Source organism: Aotus nancymaae, unplaced genomic scaffold (genome assembly GCF_030222135.1).
Source record: "Aotus nancymaae isolate 86718 unplaced genomic scaffold, 86718_ANA_hifiasm-v0.15.2.pri h1tg000020l, whole genome shotgun sequence".
NCBI classification, from domain to species: Eukaryota; Metazoa; Chordata; class Mammalia; order Primates; family Aotidae; genus Aotus; species Aotus nancymaae.
The window spans coordinates 27827734-27851861 of NW_026988432.1; the positions used below are offsets into that span (position 1 = coordinate 27827734).

Sequence of the window (24128 nt, forward strand, 5' to 3'; positions counted from 1 at the left end):
GGATGTTCCCCTGACTCTAATTAGTAACTGAACCCCCAAGTCAAACAAGGTACTTGAAGTCACCCAAGCTATGACTCTTCCTTTGGGAAATTTCAACAATTTTCTTTAGTATGCCAGAGACACCATTTTCTGCTTTCCTCTGACATCTGAACTAAGTTAAGAACTTACCTCTTATTGTCTTCCCCAACTCTCTACAGCCATTATCAAGCCTGGTTTCAGAATGTCCTTGGTAGAGAGGGACAGTGGAGTTTCCACCAACATTAAAGCCCCTTACATAAAGCTTTCTTCTCATTTTAAAATGTTTTCACACTTAAGATCAGAAATAGAGTCCAACTGATGTAACTCATTATACTTCATAGTCATAGAGCAATTTCAGATTACTAAAAATCAACTACAGGATTTAATCATTTAAAAGGTACTCTGGTCTGTCTCTCTGGCTTTAGCAGATAAAAATTAATTCCTGATAAACAGATAGTAATATCCAATTTCCCTTTTTATAAATAGTAATTGGTAGGGGGAAGGGGAAATAGGGACAAAACTGTTAAAAGATACAAAATTACAGCTAGCGGCCAGGCATGGTGGCTCACACTTATAATCCCAACAGTTTGGAAGGCTGAGGCGAGTGGATCACTTGAGGTCAGTTCAAGACCAGTCTGGTCAACATGATGAAACCCTACAAAAATTAGCTGAGCGTGGTGGTGCATGCCTGTAATGCCAGGTACTTGGGAGGCTGAGGCAGGAGAATCACTTGAACCTAGGAGGTAGAGGTTGCAGTGAGCCAAGATTGTGCCACTGAAGCCTGGGCTACAGAGTGAGACTCCATCTCAAAAAGAAGGAAAAAAACAAGATTACTTCTAGACAGGAGGAATAAGTTCTAGTGTCCTATACCACTGTAGGGTAACTAGAGTTACTAAAATATGGTTTCAAGTAACTAGAAGGAGGATATTGAATGTTCCAACACAAAGAAATGATACATGTTTGAGATGATGGATATGCTAATTATTCTGATATGATCACTATACCTTGTATGCATCAAAACATCACTATTTACCCCACAAATATGTACCATTATTATATGTTAGTTTTTAAAAATAAATAAATAAATAAATAATAGTAATCGGATCTTCAGCTGGGCCCATGGGCACCCTGAACAGACAGTATTTCCCAGCCTCTCATGTGACCATGGATTCATTTCCAGCCAATAGAATGTAGGCAACTTCTCAGTCATGTCTTTAAGAGGAGACTGTCCATCCCTTCCCTTTCTACCTTTCCACTGGCTGGTAAGGGACCTAATGGTGAACCTCTGGGCTGTGGGGATGCAAGGAATACCCTATGAATGGCACAGTGAAAAACTAAGAACCTGCACCCCTCTTGGTCTGTAGAATAGAACCTTATTACCAACTGGGACTTTAACCAATAGAGAAATCAGCTTCTCTCTGGTCCAAGTCACTGATATCTAGGCCCCATTCAACCAGACCTATAGCCTCACTAATGCTCCCAATGTCCAGCCAAGCTCCCTGTTCTTCCTAATATCCACCTTCAGGCCTTCAAGCTGCTACAATTGAAGTAATTTTTCTTGTCATCTTTAGGGAAAGGATGTTCTTGTTCTGGTTCTTTAGTGAACCGCTTCTGCCAACAATGAGTGTCACATAAAGAACATGCCTTATATTAGAGTAACTTTTTGTCAGGCTTTAGGTTGGGGCAGCCATAATGCTTTCAAACTTTAAGAATTAGGCAGGCCTGGTGGTTCACGCCTATAATCCCAGCACTTTGGGAGGTCGAGGCAGGTGGATCACTTGAGGCCAGGAGTTCAAAACCAGTCTAACCAACCTGGCCAACATGGTGAAACCCCGTCTCTACTAAAAATACAAAGATTAGCCAGGCGTGGTGGTGCATGCCTGTAATCCCAGCTACTCGGGAGGCTGAGGTGGGAGGATCACCTGAGCCCAGGAGGCAGAGGTTGTAGTGAGCTGAGATTACCACAGCACTCCAGCCTGGGTAACAGAGAGAGGGTCTGTCAAAAAAAAAAAGAAGAATTGAGTTGCCAGACCATTAAGAACTTTATAATTTTTTATTATTTTACTACTTAAAAAATTTATTCTTGAAATTGGTTAACCTTAGGTAAAAACTAACGATACATTTGTTTTTATACATTATATACACTTGAGAAATAAATAGTCTTCTAAGTAGCATTTTTAAAAAAGCATCATTATATACAATTAAGGCTTCAAGCCAGGTGTATAAATTTACAACCTGCTGAGAATTCAATTCCCAAACCTTCCTTTAGTAAAAACAGAAGTCAGAAGTGACCAGGATGTACAGAAATAACACAGGTTGAGCATCCCTAATCCAAAAATCCAAAATCTGAAATGCTCCAAAATCCAAAACTTTTTGAGCACCAACAAGACATCGCAAGTAGAAGACCCAGCACATGAGTACTTAACACAAACCGTGCTTCATGCCCATGATTTAAAATATTGTATAAAATTACCCTCAGGCCATGTGGATAAGGTGTCAATGACACATAAATAAATTTTGTGTTTAAAGTTGGGTCCTATTCCCAAAATACCTCATTATGTATATGCATATATTCCAAAATCTGAAAATAACCTGAAATTTGAAACACTTCCGATTCCAAGCGTTTTGGATAAGGGATACTCAACCTATACAAGCTTCACTTCGGATAGAAACAAGAGAAGCACACAATTGGCTTGAGAACATACCTTGAATGAACACTTAACTGGTTATGTCTTCAGAAGTTTAACAGTGATACAACTTTGGCATGATACAGATTAAAAACAATGTCCTTAGAAAACCTAAGTACAAAGAAAATCATTCTTTCTCCCCCACACTTCCTCCCGAATCTCAGCCATAAAAAGTCCAATCTCTTGGCACAGATATTCTCCTGGTTATACATTAATAAAAGGGCTTAGGATTTTATTGATGGTTCTACAAAAAAAAAAAAAAAAAAAGAAAAGAAAAAAAAGTCCTTGTTTGTCTCACACCTAGGGTGTATTGATGGGAATTGGTTGCAAACGTCTTCATGGAGTTTCAGAGATGGACTTTGCCTCCAGGAAATCTGGGTCCTCTGCCTGGCTGTACCACTAACTAGGTGTATAAGTCTAGGCATGTGGCTGAACCTCACTAAGCCTCGGTTTTGTAAAATAGGGATAATAATAGCTGCCCTTCTCTCCCTACTCTAATTAGGTAATGTACACACACAAATCTTTTGAAAAGTATAGGTGTCTCAGATATTGTGTGTATTAATTCAAACCAAGATCTAGAATTGGTGGCTTTTCTGAGAAGTTCAACAAGAAAAGGCACTAGTATTGAAGCAAAATATTTCAAGGAGGAAAAAAGCACTGCATTAACTCTTAGAACCAGCTCTGTCTGGCAGGTGCTGGATTCTGCGTACACAGATATGTATTACATATGTCATACCTTCTGTCTCCCTAAACAGAAGAGATTTGCTCCCAAGCAGTTGTATCTGGCAACTGGCCATCATACTGGCCCCGGCATGTATGATATTCTGCTTGCTGTTCTGCTAGTGATCAAACATGTCACTCATAGGGGAGGCGGCACATATTAACTAAGAAGAAATAGAAACCACTTAAAGCCTCGGGATCCCTGATGCTTACATCCTACAGCCTCCTCCAGGCCCCATGTGCCTTTCCCCATGCATATACACATATACCAACCAAACAGAAAGGGGGTCGAGAAATCCCAACTCCACTGGGTTCTGAATGGAGAGGCTCAGTAATATGCCCATTACCACATTCTAACTAATTTTAAGTGTTCAATAAACATTTGCTCAATTAGAAAATGAACAACAGAAAAATAAGGAAGCCAATGATGTGTGCTTCAGAGAGTGAGCTGGGGAGCAGGACAGAATGGCTAAGATATAACCAGTGTGGTCAGTGCAGTCCATGAGAACCCAACAGTCAGAGCCTGAACAAGATATCAGGCCCGCTCCCATGACATGAGTCAGCTCCCATCAGAAGGACTTCTCACTAAGGCTCAAGGCAGGCTAAGCAGCTGACAGCCTTCCACACAGACCCTCTTTGGAGCCAGCATTCCTTGTCAGGCAGCATACAGGCTCACCCAGCAACTGAGAAACCAATCCAGTGTGCATGATAGGCCCCGGGGCACCCAGCTGCTTACACACAAATCTGGACTTGGTGCTCTGGAGGTATGGACAGAGGCTTGGAGTTAGAGCTATTCAAGAGAGGCAGCAGGCACTATAGCAGCGTACAGTCCCCTCCCGCGAGGAGTCCCAGCCATCACAGGAGACCACTTGTTCCCAGTACTCCAGGGTCAAGGCCGAGAAGAATCCTTCCATCAGGTGGGTCCTCAGCAGTAACTTTCCTCCATGTGCTTGGACAGCAGGAAGTCTTGCATCTTTGCTGGCAAGACTTGCCCGGGCACCCTCAGGGAAGCTTCACAGTGGGACTGAAAAAAACCATGTGACAGTGTCATTCATTAGCTCAGGCACCGGCAAACATGCAAACCTGTATTCTGGGTATGCTCTGTTGACCCCAAGGCCAAGCTTTCTGACACCCCTAGGGGACTATTTTACCTGCATTTCTTTCAGAATAAATGGACAAGGTCCCGAGTGCTGCCTCCTCTCCCTAACCTGACAAGCCACAGATGTACTTTGAGAAATACCACATGGCAGCACCCTCTAGACCCCTAGCTGAGTACATCACAGTTCTTGCATTTGTATATTTAGCCCAATACCCACCCACGACATGCACACACACACCATCACAGACACACAAATGTGGGGAGAACTATCAAAGCATCCTCGTTGCCTTGATCTAGAAATACAAGAGAGACCCTGTCATGGCAGGAAGGGGGCAAGACTGGGAGTTGGGAGACCTGGGTGCCAGTCTCAGCTATGGGAACACACCACTGAGCCTCTCCAAATCTCAACCTCCTTCTCATGAACATGTGAACAGCATCCATGTCAGGAGGGAGGATGTGAACATGTTACTTATGGTGCCATGGCTTCCTAATGTTCATTTATGACTTGGGCTCCTATTGTTTTTGAGGGAAGGGAAATGACAACTTGTTTACTGAAATTATTAGTGAGAGGGTGAGTGACAGAATGCTCAGGTAAATGAATTCCAAAGCGGAAAAGAAGAATAAATATCTTAGCCTTTATCATAAGAATAGCTATCCTGACCAGGCGTGGTGGCTCATGCCTGCAAACCCAGCACTTTGGGAGGCCGAGGCAGCCAGATCATTTCAGCCCAGGAGTTGGAGACCAGCTTGGGCAATATGGTGAAACCTCATCTCTACAAAAAGTACAAAAATTAGCCAGGCATGATGACACATTCTTGTAATCCAAGTTCCTCAGGAGGCTGAGGTAGGAGGATCACCTGAGCACAGGCATGTCAAGGCTGCAATGAGCTGTGATCGTGCCACTGTACTCCAGCCTGGGTGACAGAGCAAGACCCTATCTCAAAAAAAAAAAAAGAATAGCCTTCCTTAGCCATTTTTCCTGGGTGTGTCCAATCTACATGGTTGTCTGGAGGATCGATGAAGCTAATATATGTGGAAACACTTTGAGATGTATAAATTTAAATACATAAAGATATACAATTGTTATGATAGCAGAAAATCATACAAGCCTATGCTAGACCAAGTCTCTTAATTAGATGAGCATGAGTCCTGTGATGATGGGGCTTGTGGTCGTGTTGAGCTTTTAACCAGGAGACAGAGCAGCTGGGATGCAGCCCAGCCTCAGGGGTGGCAAATGGTTAATCACAGGGGACCCCGGAGCATGGGCACAGCTGCCTGATAATTGATACCCAGACAGAGGCGAGGAGATTCATCTGAGCACATGGAGCCTCGGTGCTCAAGGGCACAGGCTTTGGAGTAGACCGACCTGCTTCAACTCCCTCTGCCATTGCTGGGGGCCTTGGAAGAGAAACTTTGTTTCCCTGAGGCTGGGTTTCTCATCTGTACACAGGGATAACAACCCCGCCTCATGGGGTTGATGATAAACATGGTCATGTAAGTCCCTGGGTGCAGGCTGGGCCCAAGCTAAGTACTAGGTGTACCACAGCAGTATTATTATCTAGTACCCTGGTTACAGCAAGGGGTGGGGGTAGACATGGTGCAGGGAGACAGTCTCCTTCCTCCTCAGCAGGTGTTTCAGCTTAGAGGGCACGTGGCTGGTTCCCCAGGATAAGCCCACTGCCTCACACCACCAGATGGGCCTTCCTCATGTCTGAAATAATGGATTGCAGCATGGGAGAAGGGGATACTGAAGCATGACAACTCCTCTGTCTCACTTAGCTCCACATACATGAGCATTTCTGTTTCTCAAAGAGGGGGAAGATGGGGGTTGGGCAGAGTGGCTTGTAATGCCAGCACTTTGGGAGGCCAAGGCAGGCAGATCATTTGAGGTCAAAAGTTTGAGACCAGGCTGGCCAACATGGTGAAACCCCTTCTCTTTAAAAAAAAAAAAAAAAAAAAAAGAAAGAAAAAAAAATTAGCCCAGTATGGTAGCAGGCACCTATAATCCCAGCTACTCAGGAGGCTGAGGAAGGAGAATTGCTTGAACCCAGGAGGCTGAAGTGAGCCAAGAACCCAGAAGGTGTAGTGAACCAAGATTGTTCTACTGCACTCCAGCCTGGGCAACAGAGCAAGATTCTGCCTCAAAAAAAAAAAAAAAAAAAAAAAAAAAAAAAAAAGGATGCGGGAGAATTAGGCCCACACTCACCTGGGTTCTAGAAAACCTAAGGAAGGAGAACATGCTTTGTGCTTCTCCTTATCTCCCGCCCCATTCCCAACCCTGACCTGGTGCCCAGAAGGAAGCTAGGAGCCCTTAGGCACCTTCCCACAGCTCTAGTTATTACAGAGAAGACATCAATCAAAGATGACAGGGGCCAGGTACAGTGGTTCACGCATGTAATCCCAGCGCTTTGGGAGGCTGAGGCAGGTGGATCACTTGAGCCAAGGAGTTCAAGACCAGACCGGGTGACATGATGAAACCCTGTCTCTGCAAAAATACATAAATTAGCTAGGTATGGTGGCATGTGCCTGTGGTCCCAGCTGTTCGGGAGGCAAAGGTGAAAGGATCACCCAAGCCTGGGGAGGTTGAGACTGCAGTGAGCCAGGATCATGCCACTGCACTCCAGCCTGGGTGATAGAGTAAGATCCTGTCTCAAGGGGGAAAAAAAAAGATACTTCAAAGATGGCAGGCATGGGCACCAACCTGGGGACTTAATTACCGAGAACACCTCATCCAGTAGGGTTATGTGCAATGAACCCCTACAGGTTGAAGCAGGACAAAGTGCAGAAGAGACATTAACACCTCCAACAGCCTATCTACGGTATTTCACTTGCTTTTTTATCTCCTTCTAGCAGAAGATCAGCTTCTTTATTTCATTTATTTATTTATTTATATATTATTGAGACAGAGCTTCGTTCTTGTCACCCAGACTGGAGTACAATGGTGTGGTCTCAGCTCACTGTAGCTTCCACCTCTTGGGTTCAAGCAATTCTCCTGCCTCAGCCTCCCAAGTAGTTGGGATTACAGGTGCGCACCATCACGCCCAGCTAAGTGTGTGTGTGTGTGTGTGTGTGTGTGTATTTTTAGTAGAGATGGGGTTTCACCATGTTGGTCAGGCTGGTCTTGAACTTCTGACCTCAGGTGATCTGCCCGCCTCAGCCTCCCAAAGTGCTGGGATTACAGGCATGAGCCACCATGCCCGACCCAGCTTCTTAAAGGAAGAGGTCTTTATCTGTTTTGTTCATGCTATGTCCCCCAGACCCAGATCCACGCTAGGCGATCAGTCAACATGTGCTGAGTGAAACATAGGAGAAAGTCCTGGTTACCTGGTTTCGTTTTTCATCCTCCAGCCATCCCGACACTTGTAAAACCAGAGCTCCCGGCCTGGGGATATGCAGGTGTTCTCAGGGTCTTCTGCGCAAAATGTCAGTCTAGGAAGGAAAAGAAACTACTGATGTAGCCAGAACTCTAGAGGGATTCCAGCTGTGCTTTCTAGATTCAAGGCAGATGGGTGAGGAGGCAGGGGTGAAATTCTCCTGCCATGCGCTGACTCAAAAGCCTTCAGAATTCCCCGAGGCTACTGCAGGGACTCTAAACTGTGTCTCGCTTTGAGGCTTCCATGATTCAGCCTCATGCAGCCTCAGCCAGACCTCTCCCACCTGCTTCCCTCTGTCTATCCAAAAACACCACCTGCCTCTCAAGGCCATAGCCTCTCAGAAACCTCCCTGACTGTCTGAGACCTCATTAACCTAACCCTCCCTTGGCCTTTCAACTGGTTACAAAGTATGTCCTTATATAAACATTGCTTTTGTTAGTGTTGCTACTTCTTGCAACATGGAGTTTAAAAAGAACTTTTTATTTTAAAATGTTATGCCCTGCCTGAAATTGCTTGCTGATATCTGTGGTTGACTTCTCCACTAGACTCTAAGCTTGAACAGAATGATTCAAAATATCTGTAGTTCAGGGCTCTGTAAATATCCATTGACAAGAGCAACTGGAACTCAGCTGCAAGTCAAAACCAAAGATTCAGCAAATGGACAGCCAAGAACACAAGAAAGAATTGGGGCCTAATAACCATTGTCCTGGAACTCAGGGCTGCCCCACACAGCAGCCTGGGGGACGTGTGATTAGCATGACCACTAATCCTTAAGTGTGTCGGGCACCTGACCCTGGAGCTGAGGCAGGACAAAAACCCCATTCAGAATAGTTTAAGAGCCTTTTCCAGGAAACCCTAAGGACCTTAGGACCCATATGTTTATACACATATAAAAACATGACCTATCTCAGGCACAATCGGGAAATGCAAATTCAAACAACAGCAGGGAGCCCATTCACACCTAACAAAATGGCAAGAATGTTCCACCAGATAGGGTGAAAAGGAGGGAAAAGGGAACTCTTCATCTATAGTTAAGATGGAAAATTAGTCCAACCACTTTGAAGAGAGATTTAATAATATCTGGTCAGGCTGGAGAATGCATATACCACAGTCCAGCAATTCCACTTTTTGGAACACATGCTAAAAAACAGCCCTCACACACATGTGCACAAAGAAAATGTAGAGGATATTCATCTAGGCACCATTCGTAACTACGAAAAAGCATCAACAACTTAAATTTTCAGCAGAACAATGGCAAAACTATTTTTGCAATGGTCATTTACATACAGGAGTTAAACAAGAATAGATTAGATTTTTATGTTTTGGATAAACTTCACAAACAATATTTGCATAAAAAAATCAAATTGTAAAATATTATGTCCACTCATGCAAAATTCAGAAGCATCTTAAAACAAGTCTTTTTTTTTTTTTTTTTTGAGACGGAGTCTTACTCTGTCACCAGGCTGCAGGCTGGAGTGCAGTGGCACAATCTCGGCTCACTGCAACCTCTGCCTCCTGGGTTCAAGCGATTCTTCCACCTCAACCTCCTGAGTAGCTGGGACCAAAGGCGCGTGCCACCACGCCCGGTTAATTTTTGTATTTTTTTAGTAGAGATGGGGTTTCACCATATTGGCCATGATGGTCTGGATCTCTTGACCTTGTGATCCGCCCACCTCGGCCTCCCAAAGTGCTGGGATTACGGGCGTGAGCCACTGGGCCTCAGCCACCGCACCTGGCCTGTAAAACAATTCTATACATAGTTTATGTATACAAACAGAAGTACTAAGGGGGCCAGGTGCAGTGGCTCACACCTGCAATCCCAGCACTTAGGGAGGCCGAGGCAGGTGGATCACCTGAGGTCAGGAGTTCAAGGCCAGCCTGCCAACATGGCAAAACCCTGTCTCTACTAAAAATACAAAAATGAACTGGGCATGGTGGCACATGCCTGTAATCCCAGCTACTCAGGAGGCTGAGGCAGGGAAATAACTTGAATCCAGGAGATGGAGGTTGCAGTAAGCTGAGATCACACCACTGCACTCCAGCTTGGATGACAAAATGAGACTCAGTCAAAAGAAAGAAAGAAAGAGAGAGAGAGAGGGAAGGAGGGAAAGAAAAGAGAATACAAAAAAATGAAGGAAGGAAAACACACTAACATTTGTTAATGTTGAAATATTAGTTATATTTGGTTTGAAAGAGGAGAGGGATAGAGCAGAGAAGGACACAGGGACTTCAACTGTATTTATAATGTTTTACTTTTTAAAAATCTTGTATCTGAAACCAACATGGAAAACTGTTTACATTTTTAAGTCTCAGTGGTGGTTTAATCAGTGTTTATTTTATCTGAAATGTTTTATTTATAAATGATGATCTTTCTGCTATCGCACCCATAGGTATAGTTTGCACCTGCAAGAGCAGAGAAGTGAAAAGATACCCAGTCTAGACACAAGCCGGCACCCCCGGCTCCCAGGTTTCCAGACTAGAATCATTCAACTGAGGGCCCCAAGCCTCCACTTTACTTCCCTCTGCTGCCAAGTTGTGCCATAGACGATGAATGTAAACAAGACATGGCAAGAATTATAATGGAGAAAACGCCAGAGAAGGGATAAAGGGAGGCAGCTGCCTCCGCCCATGCCAAGGCTGGCAGTGACCTCTCTGGAGGTCACCTGAAGAGCTTGGTTAAGGAAACTCTCCCCTCTTGACACAGGTCTCCAGGCTTCCCTGGCTTCTGTTAAGAAAGAAGCCTGCTCAGGGAGTCAAGTTGCAGTGTTAGAAGCTGATAGAAAGGTCTGGATCTTTTATGCTAGGCTCCAGGTTAAAAGAAATGGGAAACTGCCAGCCAGCATGGCACAGAGGATTCTCTGTTATTTGCAGTTAGGACCACAGCCCCACATCCTTGACTTAGAACCTCTGAAGGAGAGGTATAATAATGCTCTGAAAATCATATGCTGGGGAAAACCCAGACCCTCCCACAGACCTCATCCATGGGGGCTCCCTGGACGTGACACTCCAGTCTGCTCTGGTCAGAAACAAGCAAAGCCTTTTGTCTGCATGGACACCACAGTAAACAGATCAACAAGGCAGCACTCCTAAAAAGCCTGGTCCAGGAGAAGCCCCCTCCTTCAGGCTGACACAAGGCCTGGCAAACAGAGCCAGGGCTGAACTCCTGCCTCCACTGGCCCACCCCCCTCAGCCGAGGGCCTATGATCAGGGCATGAGATGCGCAACAGTTGGCAGAAGACTTGATCTGGAAGTCACTTGTCCTTGGGAAAGTGTTTAAGGTTTTACCTGCATGCTGGAGAAAGGACTGAGGGTGGATGCAGCAAAGGAAAAGAAATGGCAGAGGCACAGCCAGGCAGAAGAAGGAGCAGGAAGCACTTACTTCCGCTGGGTTTCCCCAGACTTCACCCGGATGCGCCTGATATGCAGCTCCTGCCTGGGGTTGCGGGGTTGAGACAGGTAGCTGCGAAGCTCCTTCCACAGGCTGTACCAAGACTGAGAGGTCCCCTCCCAGGTGAGCCGGATCTTCAGGAGGTCTCCCAAGTCCTCCTCGGTGTAGACCAGGAAGGTGTTGGTGGCATTCTGCTCGATCTGCTCCACTCTACAAGTGAGAGAGAAGCTGATCTCACTCCCCTGACAGCTGGAAAACTGCCACACTGTGCAGGGTGACAGTGGCAGTAACAACCACACACAGACAGGAGACAGTGTGAGCCCTTCCCCCACCTCTAGCCCTCCACCTCCCACCAGCAGGACCAAGGTGGAAGCTCAGGTGTGCTCCACATGCCGAGCTAACTTTGCCCACAGCACCCCAGCTTCTTATCAAAACCATTTCTGGGCACCCCTCCACCCCATTTATGCTACTTCCTGAAGAGACAGGACCAAGAAAGAACACAGTAAGAAAACACGGCCTGGAGCAGTGGCTCACACCTGTAATCCCAGCACGCTGGGAGGCCGAGGCGGGTGGATCACAAGGTCAGGAGTTCGAGACCAGCCTGGCCAACATGGTGAAACCCGTCTCCATTAAAAATACAAAAATTAGCCAGGCGTGGTAGTGGGCACCCGTAATCCCAGCTACTCTGGAAACTGAGACAGGAGAATCGCTTGAACCCGGAGGCAGAGGTCGCAGTGACCCAAGATCACACCACTGCACTCCAGCCTGGTGAGACTCCGTCTCAAACAAAAGAAAACACAGAAAAGTCACATCCACACTCAAGTGCACTATTCTGCTCAGCTCACAGGCATCTGTCTCCCACAAACTCCTAGCCACTTCCTGTCTGACTCTCTCATTTGGCTTGGCCTGGTTGGCCTTGCCCCATCTGTGTATAAGTGTGTATGTATGTTTATGAACCTGGTCTCCCAGCTAGACCCTGAGCCCTGAGAAGTGAGCTGCTTTGATGATGTTTCATCACAATCCCAACATTACTTGGCATGACACTCTGTCTCTGGTAGATACTCAGCAAATATAAATAGAGATCGCTATGCACCCCTCCCACAGCCACCTCATGAGGAAAGGTCCAGGGATGACGTTTATGAAGTTCCAGGTTGCCTGAAGCCTCGTCAGGCATTGCCTGGAATGAAACAGCGGTTTCTGCCCAGCTGATCCAGCTGCTGATCCTGCAGCTTCTCATGCTGCTGATTCATCCCAGGAGCTTTCCTCCCAGAAATGTTGAGTCATGGCTTGGTGGAGAAGGTGCAGCAGGAGTGAGGACCGCAGACGCCAGCCAGGCCACCTGGCTCCTCCCCAAGCCATCAGACTCCACTCTCCTGCATCCTGCACTTGTTCACACACTCCCTTGTGCTCTCTCATTCTCAAACCAACCTGTTACCTGTCCCAAACCCAGCAAGGGAAACTGATGACTTACATTTCCAGTGGCAGCGTCTGGGAATCTGCATTAGTGCCATAAAGGGTGACATAAAAGGTGGGCTCAATTTCTCTCATGTTCTTGTAACTGAAGACATGGATTTTCATCTGATAATGGTAAACTGCAGAGACAGCAGAACAAAGATCCTTGTAACCCTTGCTTGTCATCAGAGGACATCCCTGACCCAAACTGAGTCACCCAGCACAGAGATTTTAGGACTGACATTCTTTTGGTTGAGCCCAACCTGAGCCCCCATCTGCTCTTGTTCTGTCCGATGCCATGAGGCCACTGCAGTATGGAAGAAGGAGCCCTGTGCTTGGGAGTTAGATCTTTTGAGGATTTTCACTTCGCTACTTTCTAGCTACGTCCCCCTGGATTAAGGCCAAGGTATTAACCTCTCTGAGCCTCAACTAAAATAATACCCACAGTACCCAGAAAACCTTGTGATTGTATAGCGCATGACAAAAATGTAACATGTCATTTTGGTCCCCTGTTCATCTGCCTCGGGTTTCTTACGATGATCAAATGAGAAAACAAATATGAAACAGCTTTGAAAGTTACATCCAAGATAGAAATTTAAGATATTGATATTGTGATCATGGACTGATAGCCACATCACAGAAGGAGTCTCCACTGTTTATTTTGCAAAGATTCCCTTTCCTAGGACATGCACAGTGTAATCTGATTTGCACTGATTTGATTGAACTATGCTGGCCACTTCTCCTGGGCTGGGACATGCCCCGCTCTGTGATATGGTATGAAGAAGGAGGTATTTAGGGCCTTCCTCAGGGACACTTCAGGGACTGAAGGTTACCTCTGAAAGGCATGCCTGCCCGGGTTTTTAGGTACATTTTGCTGTTCCTCTTGTTCCTCATTTTCTTGGCATTGTAGCCAATGCTATTACAACGGTTCTTGCGGCAGCTCAGACAGATCCCCTTTTTGAAGCGGTTGGAGTCAGTGCACTGGAAGGCAAAGCTCGGCTTGTCCTGATTCACCAGGGAGTCAACAAAGAGGTGGACGGCCCGCTCATGCTCACATTTTACCACCTCCGTGATTGCTGGGGGTAGGAGAGACAGAAAGCATGCAGGATGAGCCCTTCTCGATGATTAGACACTCAAACAATAAATACCATACTCCTCATCAGTGATAGCTGTTTATTGATGCTGTTAGTATTTTCGTGCAATTCTTTTGCTTGTTTGGTTTTTGTTTCTCTGTTGCCCAGGCTAGAATGCAGGGGGACAATCATGACTCACAGATCACAGCAGCCTCAACTGCTGAGGTTCAGGTGATCCTCTCGCCTCAGCCTCCCCAGTGTCTGGGACTACAGGCACACAACCACCACACCTGGCTAATTTTTGTAGTTTTTACAGATATGGGGTTTCACCATGTTGCTCAGGCTGGTCTGGAACTCCTGGACTCAAGCAATCTTCCCACCTTTGCCTCTTGAAGTGCTGGGATTACAGATGTGAGCCACTGCACTTGGCCTGTGTAATTCTTAATGTCCAGCAAGGTGCTAGGCTCCCATTAAGATGTAGAATTTCAGGCAATTCCTGCTGCCTAACTGTTCACTCTCTTGGTGGGAAGACAGCACTAATACACACAAAGCAATAAAGAGCAAGAAAGCACATATAATAAGCACTAAGTAGAGTGCCACAGACCAGCTGTGCAGCAGGAGTCTCTACCTCCTAATAGGGCTATACAGTCACAAATGCTGCAAATGAATCAGATCCTAAACATCTTCTCATCCAGGGCTCAGCAAAATATGGCTTGCAGGCTGGCTATCCCTTTTTTTGCTTTTTGTTTTTGTTTTATAGACAGTGTCTCATTATGTTGCCCAGCTGGCCTCAAACTCCTGGGCTCAAGTGATCCTCACCTGGGCCCAAGCAGTCCTCCTGCCTCAGCCTCCCAAATAGGTGGGACTACAGGTGCACCACACTACGCCCACTGGCTACCTGTTTTTGTAAATAAAGTTTTATTGGAATAGTCACCCTCATTTGTTTATGTATTATCTATGGTGACTTTTTTTTTTTTGAGATGGAGTCTTGCTCCTATCGCACAGGCTGGAGTGCAGTGGTGTGATCTCAGCTCACTGAAACCTCTGCCTCCTGGGCTCAAGTAATTCTCCTTTCTCAGCCTCTCAAGTACCAGAGATTACAGGCATGAGCCCCAACACCTGTCTAATTTTTGTATTTCTAGTAGAGATGGAGTTTCGTCATGTTGGCCAGGCTGGTCTTGAACTCCTGACCTCAGGTGATACACCCACCTCGCCCTCCCAAAGTGCTAGGATTATAGGCATGAGCCACCATGCCCAGCCTGTCTGTGGCAACTTTCATGCTATATCAGCAGAGTTGAAACAGATACAATACAGCCTGCAAAGCCTAAAACAGTTACTGGCTGATGCTCTAAGGTATTTACCAACCCCATTCTAGTCCAGTCCCTTCAATTATAGATTATAACCCAAAGGTCCATGGGGGTGAGGTAATCTGCTCAAGGTCATAGAGACAGTTGCTTACAAAGTTAGGCATACAATTTGGATTTTCTAATACAGATAATTTCAGGGATCTTACAAAAAATTTGGCAAGGCCACCCCCAACCCTGCCTCATTGGTGCTAGCAGCCTTAAGAAATGGTGTCATCCGGCTGGGTGCAGTGACTCACGCTTGTATTCCAAACACTTTGGGAGGCCGAGGCACGTGGATCACCTGTGGACAGGAGTTCGAGACCAGCCTGGCCAACAGGGTGAAACCCCATCTCTACTAAAAATACAAAAAATTAGCCGGGCATGGTGGCAGGTGCCTGTAATCCCAGCTACTCAGGAGGCTGAAGCAGGAGAACTGCTTGAACCTGGGAGGCAATGGTTGCAGAGAGCCAAGATCGCGCCATTGCACTCCAGCCTGGGCAAGAAGAGTGAAACTCCATCTCAAAAAGAAAGAAAAATTCTGTCTTTTAAAAAAAGAAAAGAAAAGAAAAAGAATATCCACAATATGTTATTACACAAAAAAAGAAAGTTGAAAAAAAATAAATAAAAATAAAGAGAGTTGTAGAACAATATGAGTTTGGGAAGAAAATATGCATGCAAATAAATTTGCAAAGAAAAAAATACTAGAAGGACCCACACAAAAGCATCCCTACTGGCTACATCTGAAGAGCGGAAGTAGGGCTGGGAGTAGGAGTGCACTTTTGCTTTATGCAAGTCTATAATGCTTGATTTCTTTTTCAACAAACGTGTCTATTTCTTTTGTCATAAAAAGAAATTAATCGGCTAGGTATGGTGGCTCACACCTGTAATCTCAACATTTCGGGAGGCCAAGGCAGGTGGATCACCTGAGGTCCAGAGTTTGAAACCAGCCTGACTGACATGGTGAAACCCCGTCTCTACTAAAAATACAAAATTAGGCAGGCATGGTGGCACATGCCTGTAGTCCCAGCTACTCAGAAGTCTGAGGCAGGAGAATCGGTTGAACCAGGGAGGTGGAGGTTGCAGGGAGGTGGAGGTTGCAGTGAGTTGAGGTTGCACCATTGCACTCCAGCCTGGGCAACAAGAGCAAAACTCTGTCAAAAAAAGAAAGAAAAGAAAAGAAGAGAGAGAGAGAGAAAGAGAAAGAAAAAAAGAAAAAGAAAGAAAGAAAAAGACAGAAAGAAAGAAAAGAGAGAAAGAAGAAAGAAAGGAGGAAGGAAGGAAGGAAGGACAACTGTGACCTTAAAGCACGAGAAAGCAGAGCAGAAACCACTGGATGAGTTAGTCTTGGAGGACAACGAGAAACATTAAAACAGCGCTGGAGGACCACTGTGGCGGGAGGTGAGAATAATGAACAAGTAGTGCCTGCAGCGCTGAAGGCTCTGGCTGATGTAGAAAGAGATGGGACTGAGTCAAACACAAAGCAGAAAAGAGGGAACTCACTTCCATATCCAATTGTTCCCAAGACGTCATTGAGTCCACAGCCGGGCTGGAAGTCACCCCCATTGGGGTAGATGTCAATGTGGCCCACAGGCATCTGAATACCAATGCTCAAGCCGAAGGAACGTGTGTAGGTGTGGAGGACATCCACAAAATCCGCATCGTCAGGAGAGAGCCTCTTGTGGATGTCCGTCCCCTCAAACATGGGCCCGGCAGGGTCCAAACCTGCAGCAGAAGAGGGACCCAAACAAGCAATGTCAGGCGCACCAAGTCAGTGAGTCCTGATTACAAGTTAAGTCTGAGTGTGCGGAGTGAAGATGCCTTCTGAGCCCAGCCTGGAGAATCAAGACATGGGAAGCATGGAAGAAAATAAGAAACCCATTTCCATATGCAATTGACCCCAAGACATCTTTGGGTAAATTAAATCCTACTGTTATGGAATTGACACTTTCTTCTGAAGCCTTCATGTATCCCGACACCTCAGCCAAACCCCATAAACTAGCCACAAGGTTCACACTGCCGCCACGCAGCTCCAAGGAACTGCTCCTGTTAAAACTGAAGCAGTTCTAGAAAGAACTCAAGACTGCCTGAAATGTAGCCATTTGTCCCATTCATTCTGCCACTGAGCACCTTTCACATCCTTAATTTTAGCAGAATTTTTCCAGAATAACTAAGCTGCCTATATCCTTCTGGAAGGAGAACCCAGTCTCCCCAAACTGAGCTATTTGTGTTTGGACTTATTCTTCCCCTTCCTTTAGTTATGAGCCAGGCAGAGGGGTGGAACCATGAGAGAGAAGAGGATGCCCAATACACTGAGAATCCATATATCAGGCCTTCAGAATTGCTCTATTTTGCAGCCACAGTGAAAAAACCTTTCTGCCTCTAAACGTTTTGTGTTGAGCAGGCAAGCAGCACTGTTGAGAGCGCTGGTTCTCATATTTGAAACTGCACAAATAGCACTGGGCACTTGTTAAACTTAAATTCCACCATACAGCTACACAAAGTTCTGGAGGGACATACAAGCAACTAGTTACCTGTATGTATGTGCGCTGGGGGAGAGGGGGGGCAAGGGAACTGGACAGGTAGCCAGAACAGTAAGAGAGACTTTTCACCATCTTTTGATTTGAAAACCGCATTAATGTAAAACCGTTCCAAGAAAGAACTTCCAATAAAAATGCAGATTCCCAAGTACCTGACCTCCTAGAGATTCTGATGGTTAGATATGAATTGCGGAGCCTAGAAGTAGATATTCATTCCCCAGATGATCCTAAAAGTAGGTATTCTGTGGACCAAATACTGAAAAACTTTGTGCTTTACTATCATTGATACGATGGAGCCTGAATTTATCCCTTAATTCATACAGTCCATGTGAGAGCTTAAGAGACTGAGTGCCCATCAGTATTAGCTACTGTTACCAAGCCCAAGTGATTATGGGAACCAGATTTATCCCAACCAGAACAGCTCTTTGCCCCACAGACACACTGGAAGGACCTGGAGAAAGTTAAGAGACAAAATGTGCCAGAAAAGAAGGGCCCCTGGAACAGTGGTTCATCACTACATGTGGTTTTGCCCCCACAGAGGACATCTGGCAATGCCTGGAGATGTTTTGTTGCCCCCATTCTGATGGAGAAAGCTGCTGGCATCTAGCAGGGCCAGGTCAGAAATACAGCTAAGCATCCTACAGTGCACAAGTCAATCCCCCCAATACACACACAGGCACATGCACGCACACGCACACCACCCACACCAAAACCTTACCTGGCCCCAAATGTCAATAATGTCTAGACTGAGAAACCCTGGCCTCGAAGGAGATGTGACCAATAGGAGTCCTGAAAGGAGGAAATGGGTAACTGAACCGTGTTCACCACACCCAGCATATTAGAACCAGGGAGCCCGTCGGGAGACTTGAGGGGGTCATTTCAGGATAAACAACAGGCAGAGCTACTGCCTAGAGTGGACAGTCCACTTGCAGAACTCATTACTCATGAGAACTGGTAGAGGATGAAACGCTAAAGAGTTTCCAAAAATTTAGATAATGTTATGTGCGACTAAGACAGAAAGGGAGCCCAGGCTTCTTGAGGGTTCAACCCTAGCCCAGGACCCAAGAGAAAGATGGCACGAAAGCAGCGTCCTCCCAGAATAGCCCGCAACAACCCATTTCAGAGGCAGCAGAAATCACAATACTGACACAGCGGTCTCTCCCTGCCTCTCACCGTGTCCCCTGGAGGAGAGAGAAAGAGAGCAACATTCTGCTTTGCAATCAGTACAAGAGAGGGGCTCTTTATTTGCTGTGAACAAAGGTCCCCACCAGACGGTCAGTGCCATGGAAACCAGGCTGTGCTGAAGGAATGCCAGCAGCTGATGGGGTTCCACAGGCTGCCTGGTGGGCAAGGCTGGGCCTTCACCTACCCAGCCAGAACCTGCCTGCCCTGCTCTGACTGTCCTTGACACATATCTGTGGCCCACAGATTCAGGGGAACAGTGGCACATTTAACTTTTTTAACTAGGGATATATGAGAGGGAAAACTGCCCCCTTAAATAAAGGGGAGATAGAGAACCCCTACTTCTTTCATTCAGTCATAGACTCCTCCAAAGTTGCTTTGTCCAGCAAATGGAGCACACATACACGCACGCATGCGAAACATCTAGGGCTGTGCATTCTGGCCTGGCAGGGCAGGGCCTGCTATAAGTTCAATACCTACTTTTTTTTTTTTAAGACAAGGTCTCACTCTGTCACCCAGACTGGAGTGCAGTGGCGCAATCTCAGCTCACTGCAACTTCTGCCTCCTGGGCTCAGGTGATCCTCCCACCTCAGCCTCCTGAGTAGCTAGGATTACAGGCATGCACCACCATGCCTGGCTACTTTATCTCTTCCTACAGAAGAGAGGCAGCATAGCACAGCAGTGAGGTCGTTGGGATCTGGAATCTGACAGCATGGGTTTGAGTCCCAGCTCTGCTACTTACAGGGCCCAGGATAATGGGCACTGTACTTAATCACTGACTTCCAGTTGCCCCATCTGTAGAATGTTCAGGATTGCCATGTGGCTCACAGATAGCATAAAGTAGCTGTCACACATGAGGTATTTGACATTAGCCAGCATCTAGCCTACACATAGTGGACACTGAATCCACATTTCTTGAATAAATACATCTGCTTACTTACCTGTTTATAACGAACAAGACACAGGTTCAATTGCAAAGATACAACCTCTTTCCTAGTATATCACAGACTTCTCCCAGAAGCCTAAGAGAGTAAGACTCTAGCAAACCCCCATCCACACCCTCTGGCCCAAGAAAGATTGGGGTTCAGGTATCCCCTTGCAAGACCCAGTCTAAGACTGCCTGGTGGCCTTGGCATAGTGCCATCACTGGACGCAGGACCCATGCAAGCCTCAATCCATCCTCTTACCAGTTGCGATCACCTGGTCCACAGCTCCGTGAGAAGTCTACCAACTAAGGGGAGACAAGAGGACACAGCCTCCTCCATCAGATATGCACAATAGCGTGTGTCAGGTAAGTCAAATAATCCCGAGGTGCTGCTTGGCAACTGGACAGAGGCCAGACCCCTGCTCTACAGAGAAAGGCCAGAGGGAAGGGGCTGTGCTCAGGGCATGTGGGCCTCAAGCTTCATGTAAACATCGCAGAGCACTAATTAGCATTCTGCCTGGCTCCCCTGCCGTCCTCTAGAGAGAAGCCCTCACCCCAGCAGATGCCACTCAAACAGGCAGGGGAAAGAAAGAACTGGAAAACTCTCGCCCTAGCCCCATCTCATTTCAGATTTAGAAACAGAGAAAGGCAGGATCTGCATTTTGTCATTGTCACTGACACCCTGGCCTGATTCTGGTGTGTGCTACAATTTGAACTTAGCTGCCTGGATCTGAAACATCACACCTATCATTCAGGGGCTAGGAAGAGGCCCTCAGACAATGGAACCGGAGTGGCTTCAGGCCAAACTGCTTTGCACCAGCAAGGGGTTAATGAGCAGTCATGGGTGGCCACATAATCATAGCCCACTTTGGGCAGCTCAAGCCCCAAGTCTTGGAAACCAAAAATAAAGCTCTCAAGCTGGGATGAATCAAATCATTGGATCAGCAGGCATGTGTGTGCATGTGTGTTGGTGTGTGTGCAGCGCATATACTAGACTCAAGCCCAGGGACAATGTTCAGGAGAACCAGGAAAACCTCACAAATGTTCTCTTTAAAATTCTACCATACCAGCTTGTCACTGAAACCTGAAATTCTACCTTTACCAAATCATTATTTAGCTAAGGAATCTCTTCTACCTGAGTTTTGTTTTGTTTTTTGAGACGGAGTCTTGCTCTGTCGCCGAGGCTGGAGTGTGGTGGCATGATCTAGGTTCACTGCAAACTCCACCTCCCAGGTTCAAGCGATTCTCCTGCCTCAGCCTCCCGAGTAGGTGGGATTACAGGTATGCACCACCACACCCAGCTAATTTTTATATTTTTTGTGCAGACGGGATTTCACTGTGTTGGCCAGACTGGTCCCAAACTCCTGACCTCAAGTGATCTGCCTGCCTTGGCCTCCCAAAGTGCTGGGATTACAGGAAATGAGCCACTGCACCTGGGCTGAGTTTTGTTTTAAAATGAAAACGCTGCAGGGAAAGGAATTGTTCAGATCTTTCCTTCTAGGTGATCACCCTTAGTATCTTGGGAGTGAGGTGGAAGCTAGAGGTGAATATAATTAAAATAACAATGGAAGGAGGAAAGAAGTTCAGGGAAACAAATTTACCATTAATTTTAGCATAGAGGAAGCTTTGTGTATGTACTTGAGGGGCCCCAAAATGAGAAAGAAAACATTTTACACTTTTCACAATCATTAAATGATTTAATCCAAACGCTCACATTAAAAGCTCAGTAAGATGCAGTTTTCAACATGGAAAATTCAATTTTCTATTGGCCCCCTGGGGACCAATATCAGAAAGGTCCCTTTTATTACAAAGTCGAACCACTCATTCTAAATTGGTAGCTATCATTCATAAATATACTACCTTATAACATGGGAAAGAGACTATTGAGAGGCAAGATAGAAATCAGAGGCAGAGGCCGGGTGCAGTGGCTCACACCTATAATCCCAGCGCTTTGGGAGGCCAACGTGGGTGGATCACTAGGTCAGGAGATCGAGACCATTTTTGCCAACATGGTGAAACCCCGTCTCTACTAAAAACACAAAACTTAGCTGGGCGTGGTCCACGTGCCTGTAATCCCCGCTATTCAGGAGGCTGAGGCAGGGGAATCACTTGAATCCAGGAGGCAGAGGTTGCAGTGAGCCGAGATCACACCACTGCACTCCAACCTGGTGACAGAGGAAGACTCTGTCTCAAAAAAAAAGAGAAATCAGACGCAGAATTCAAACTAGTGGCCAGGCACAATGGCTCCCACCTGTAATCCCAGCACTTTGGGAGCCGAGGCAGGCAGATCACAAGGTCAAGAGATTGAGACCAGCCTGGCCAACATGGTGAAACCCCATCTCTACTAAAAACACAAAAATTAGCTCGGCATGGTGGCAGGCGCCTGTAATCTCAGCTACTCCGGAGGCTGAAGCAGGAGAATCACTTGAGCCCGGGAGGCAGAGTTTGCTGTGAGCCAAGATTGCACCACTGCACTCCAGCCTGGATGACAGAGTGAGACTCCATCTCAAAAAAAAAAAAAAAAAGAGAATTCAAACTAGAATCCTAGAATCCAGTCTTCATTCTTTCCCCGACTCCTTGGGTGGAGACCCGAAGTGAACACCCAAAAGCTTTGGGGCAGGGCTCCATCAGCTTCTGCTCTCGAGTTATTAGCTGTTTGCCCCTGGGCAAGTTGCCTCACCTCTCTGTGTCTGTTTCCTCACCTGTTGGACTAGAACAATGGTTTTCAAACTGTGTTCCCTGGTGCTCTGATACTCTGAGATGCCTCCAGGGAAAGGGAAACCCCACGTTGGCAAGGCTAACACAACCCATCATATACCCACCCTGCTTCACCCACAGCAAGCTCCTCTCTCTCTGCCTCATATATTGGGGGCCTGTGCAAGTGCAGTTTGAAAACAAACGGTCCTGTGACTAAAAAGAACATTTCGGAAGTTTTGGATTAGGTGTTCTCCAGGTTCCTTCCAAAGCTAACCTTCTATGACTCACTCCACTGCCTCATTTGGTAGCATTCTGGTTCAGCACAGCTGAGGGAGCCCAGCAATCACCAGCTGTTGGTGATGGAAGCGGAGCTCACCTGTGATTCGGCCCACCGTTCCTTTCACGAAGTTGCCAGCATACCCGGCCACGTGCGCTCCAAGGCTGTAGCCGATCAAGTGGACATTCCCGAGAGAAAATTCATCCTTCTCCTGCAGAAAGTCACCGAAGTATGTGGGCAGAAGAGCAGGGTCTGGAGCCCCCAGAGTCAGCAGCAATTCAACAATTCAATCACTGTGCAGGAGGAGACGCAGGGGCCGTGGGCACAGACTCCCCAGGGCCCCTCTGGCTTTGCTAGTGATGCCATATATGTGGGTCACAGCCAGCTTAAGGGAGGTCAAAAGGACTTGGTGGCACTGCAAATGTTAAGCATGGGGGCAGGGTGAAGGGTATGACTAGAGGCTGAATACCTGGCTGTTTCCTACATGTTTTCTGTTCTTTCTGGCAGTTTCTAAGAGAGGGGAGGGTGGTAAGGTCAGAGCTGCCTTAGTCACTGGAGACTGCAGTGCCAGCCACAGCCCTCAGCAGAATGCCCTCTGCCTGCCCTCTAAGTCCTGACCTCACCCAGCCCCGGGAGCTGCTGACTTCCTCCCCACAAGCCCACCTGGGACCCCAGGCTTGAAGCACTGTCCCCTGTCAGAGCACTCATTTGGGGGGTAAGGAGGTAACCCCACGGCTTGGGAACCAAACTCTGTAGAACAGTTTAGACAGAGGACAGAGGGATTACTCGAGAATCCTGACCAGAATTCTACCAGAATTCATGCCACTCCATGGGAATAAGGAAGGTCAGGCCAGAATTGCCCAGATAATGATGCTGCTTTGCCAGTGTAGCCCACCCTGCCTTCTCCCAGCTAAGTCCATTGATCTCAGGCAAATTATTAACCCATTAAAAGCAAATAGGCCGGGTGAGGTGGCTCATGCCTGTAATCCCAGCATTTTGGGAGGGTGAGGCAGGCGGATCACCTGAGGTCAGGAGTCTGGGACTAGCCCTGCCAACATGGTGAAACCCCATCTCTTCTAAAAATAAAAAAAATTAGCCGGGTGTGGTGGCAGGTACCTGTAATCCCAGCTACTCAGGAGGCTGAGGCAGGAGAACCGCTTGAACCCAGGAGGTAGAGGTTGCAGTGAGCTGAGATCATGCCACTGCACTCCAGTGATGGCGAGACTGGGTGACAGCGAGACTCCGTCTCAAAAAAAAAAGTAAATATAAGACTTCAAGATCTGTTTTCTACACTTCATATTTTAAAAGAGGTATTAGGCTGCATTTTTGAAATAACCCCCTCCCCACCCTCAG

General features: G+C 46.6%; 1 protein-coding gene across 1 annotated transcript in view; it reads right to left on the minus strand.

Moving 5' to 3' along the window:
* Window positions 1-2062: 2062 nt before the first annotated feature.
* The window catches only part of LIPG (lipase G, endothelial type), a 28238-nt gene continuing 6172 nt past the window's right edge, over window positions 2063-24128 (minus strand). The window contains exons 4-10 of the mRNA XM_064379194.1: window positions 22875-22986; window positions 16658-16879; window positions 13572-13814; window positions 12758-12878; window positions 11278-11496; window positions 7849-7953; window positions 2063-4449 (exon numbers count right to left, since the gene is read on the minus strand). Of these exons, the coding sequence (XP_064235264.1) occupies window positions 4428-4449; window positions 7849-7953; window positions 11278-11496; window positions 12758-12878; window positions 13572-13814; window positions 16658-16879; window positions 22875-22986 (1044 nt within the window). The 3' untranslated portion in view covers window positions 2063-4427. The remainder of the gene's footprint in view (window positions 4450-7848; window positions 7954-11277; window positions 11497-12757; window positions 12879-13571; window positions 13815-16657; window positions 16880-22874; window positions 22987-24128) is intronic.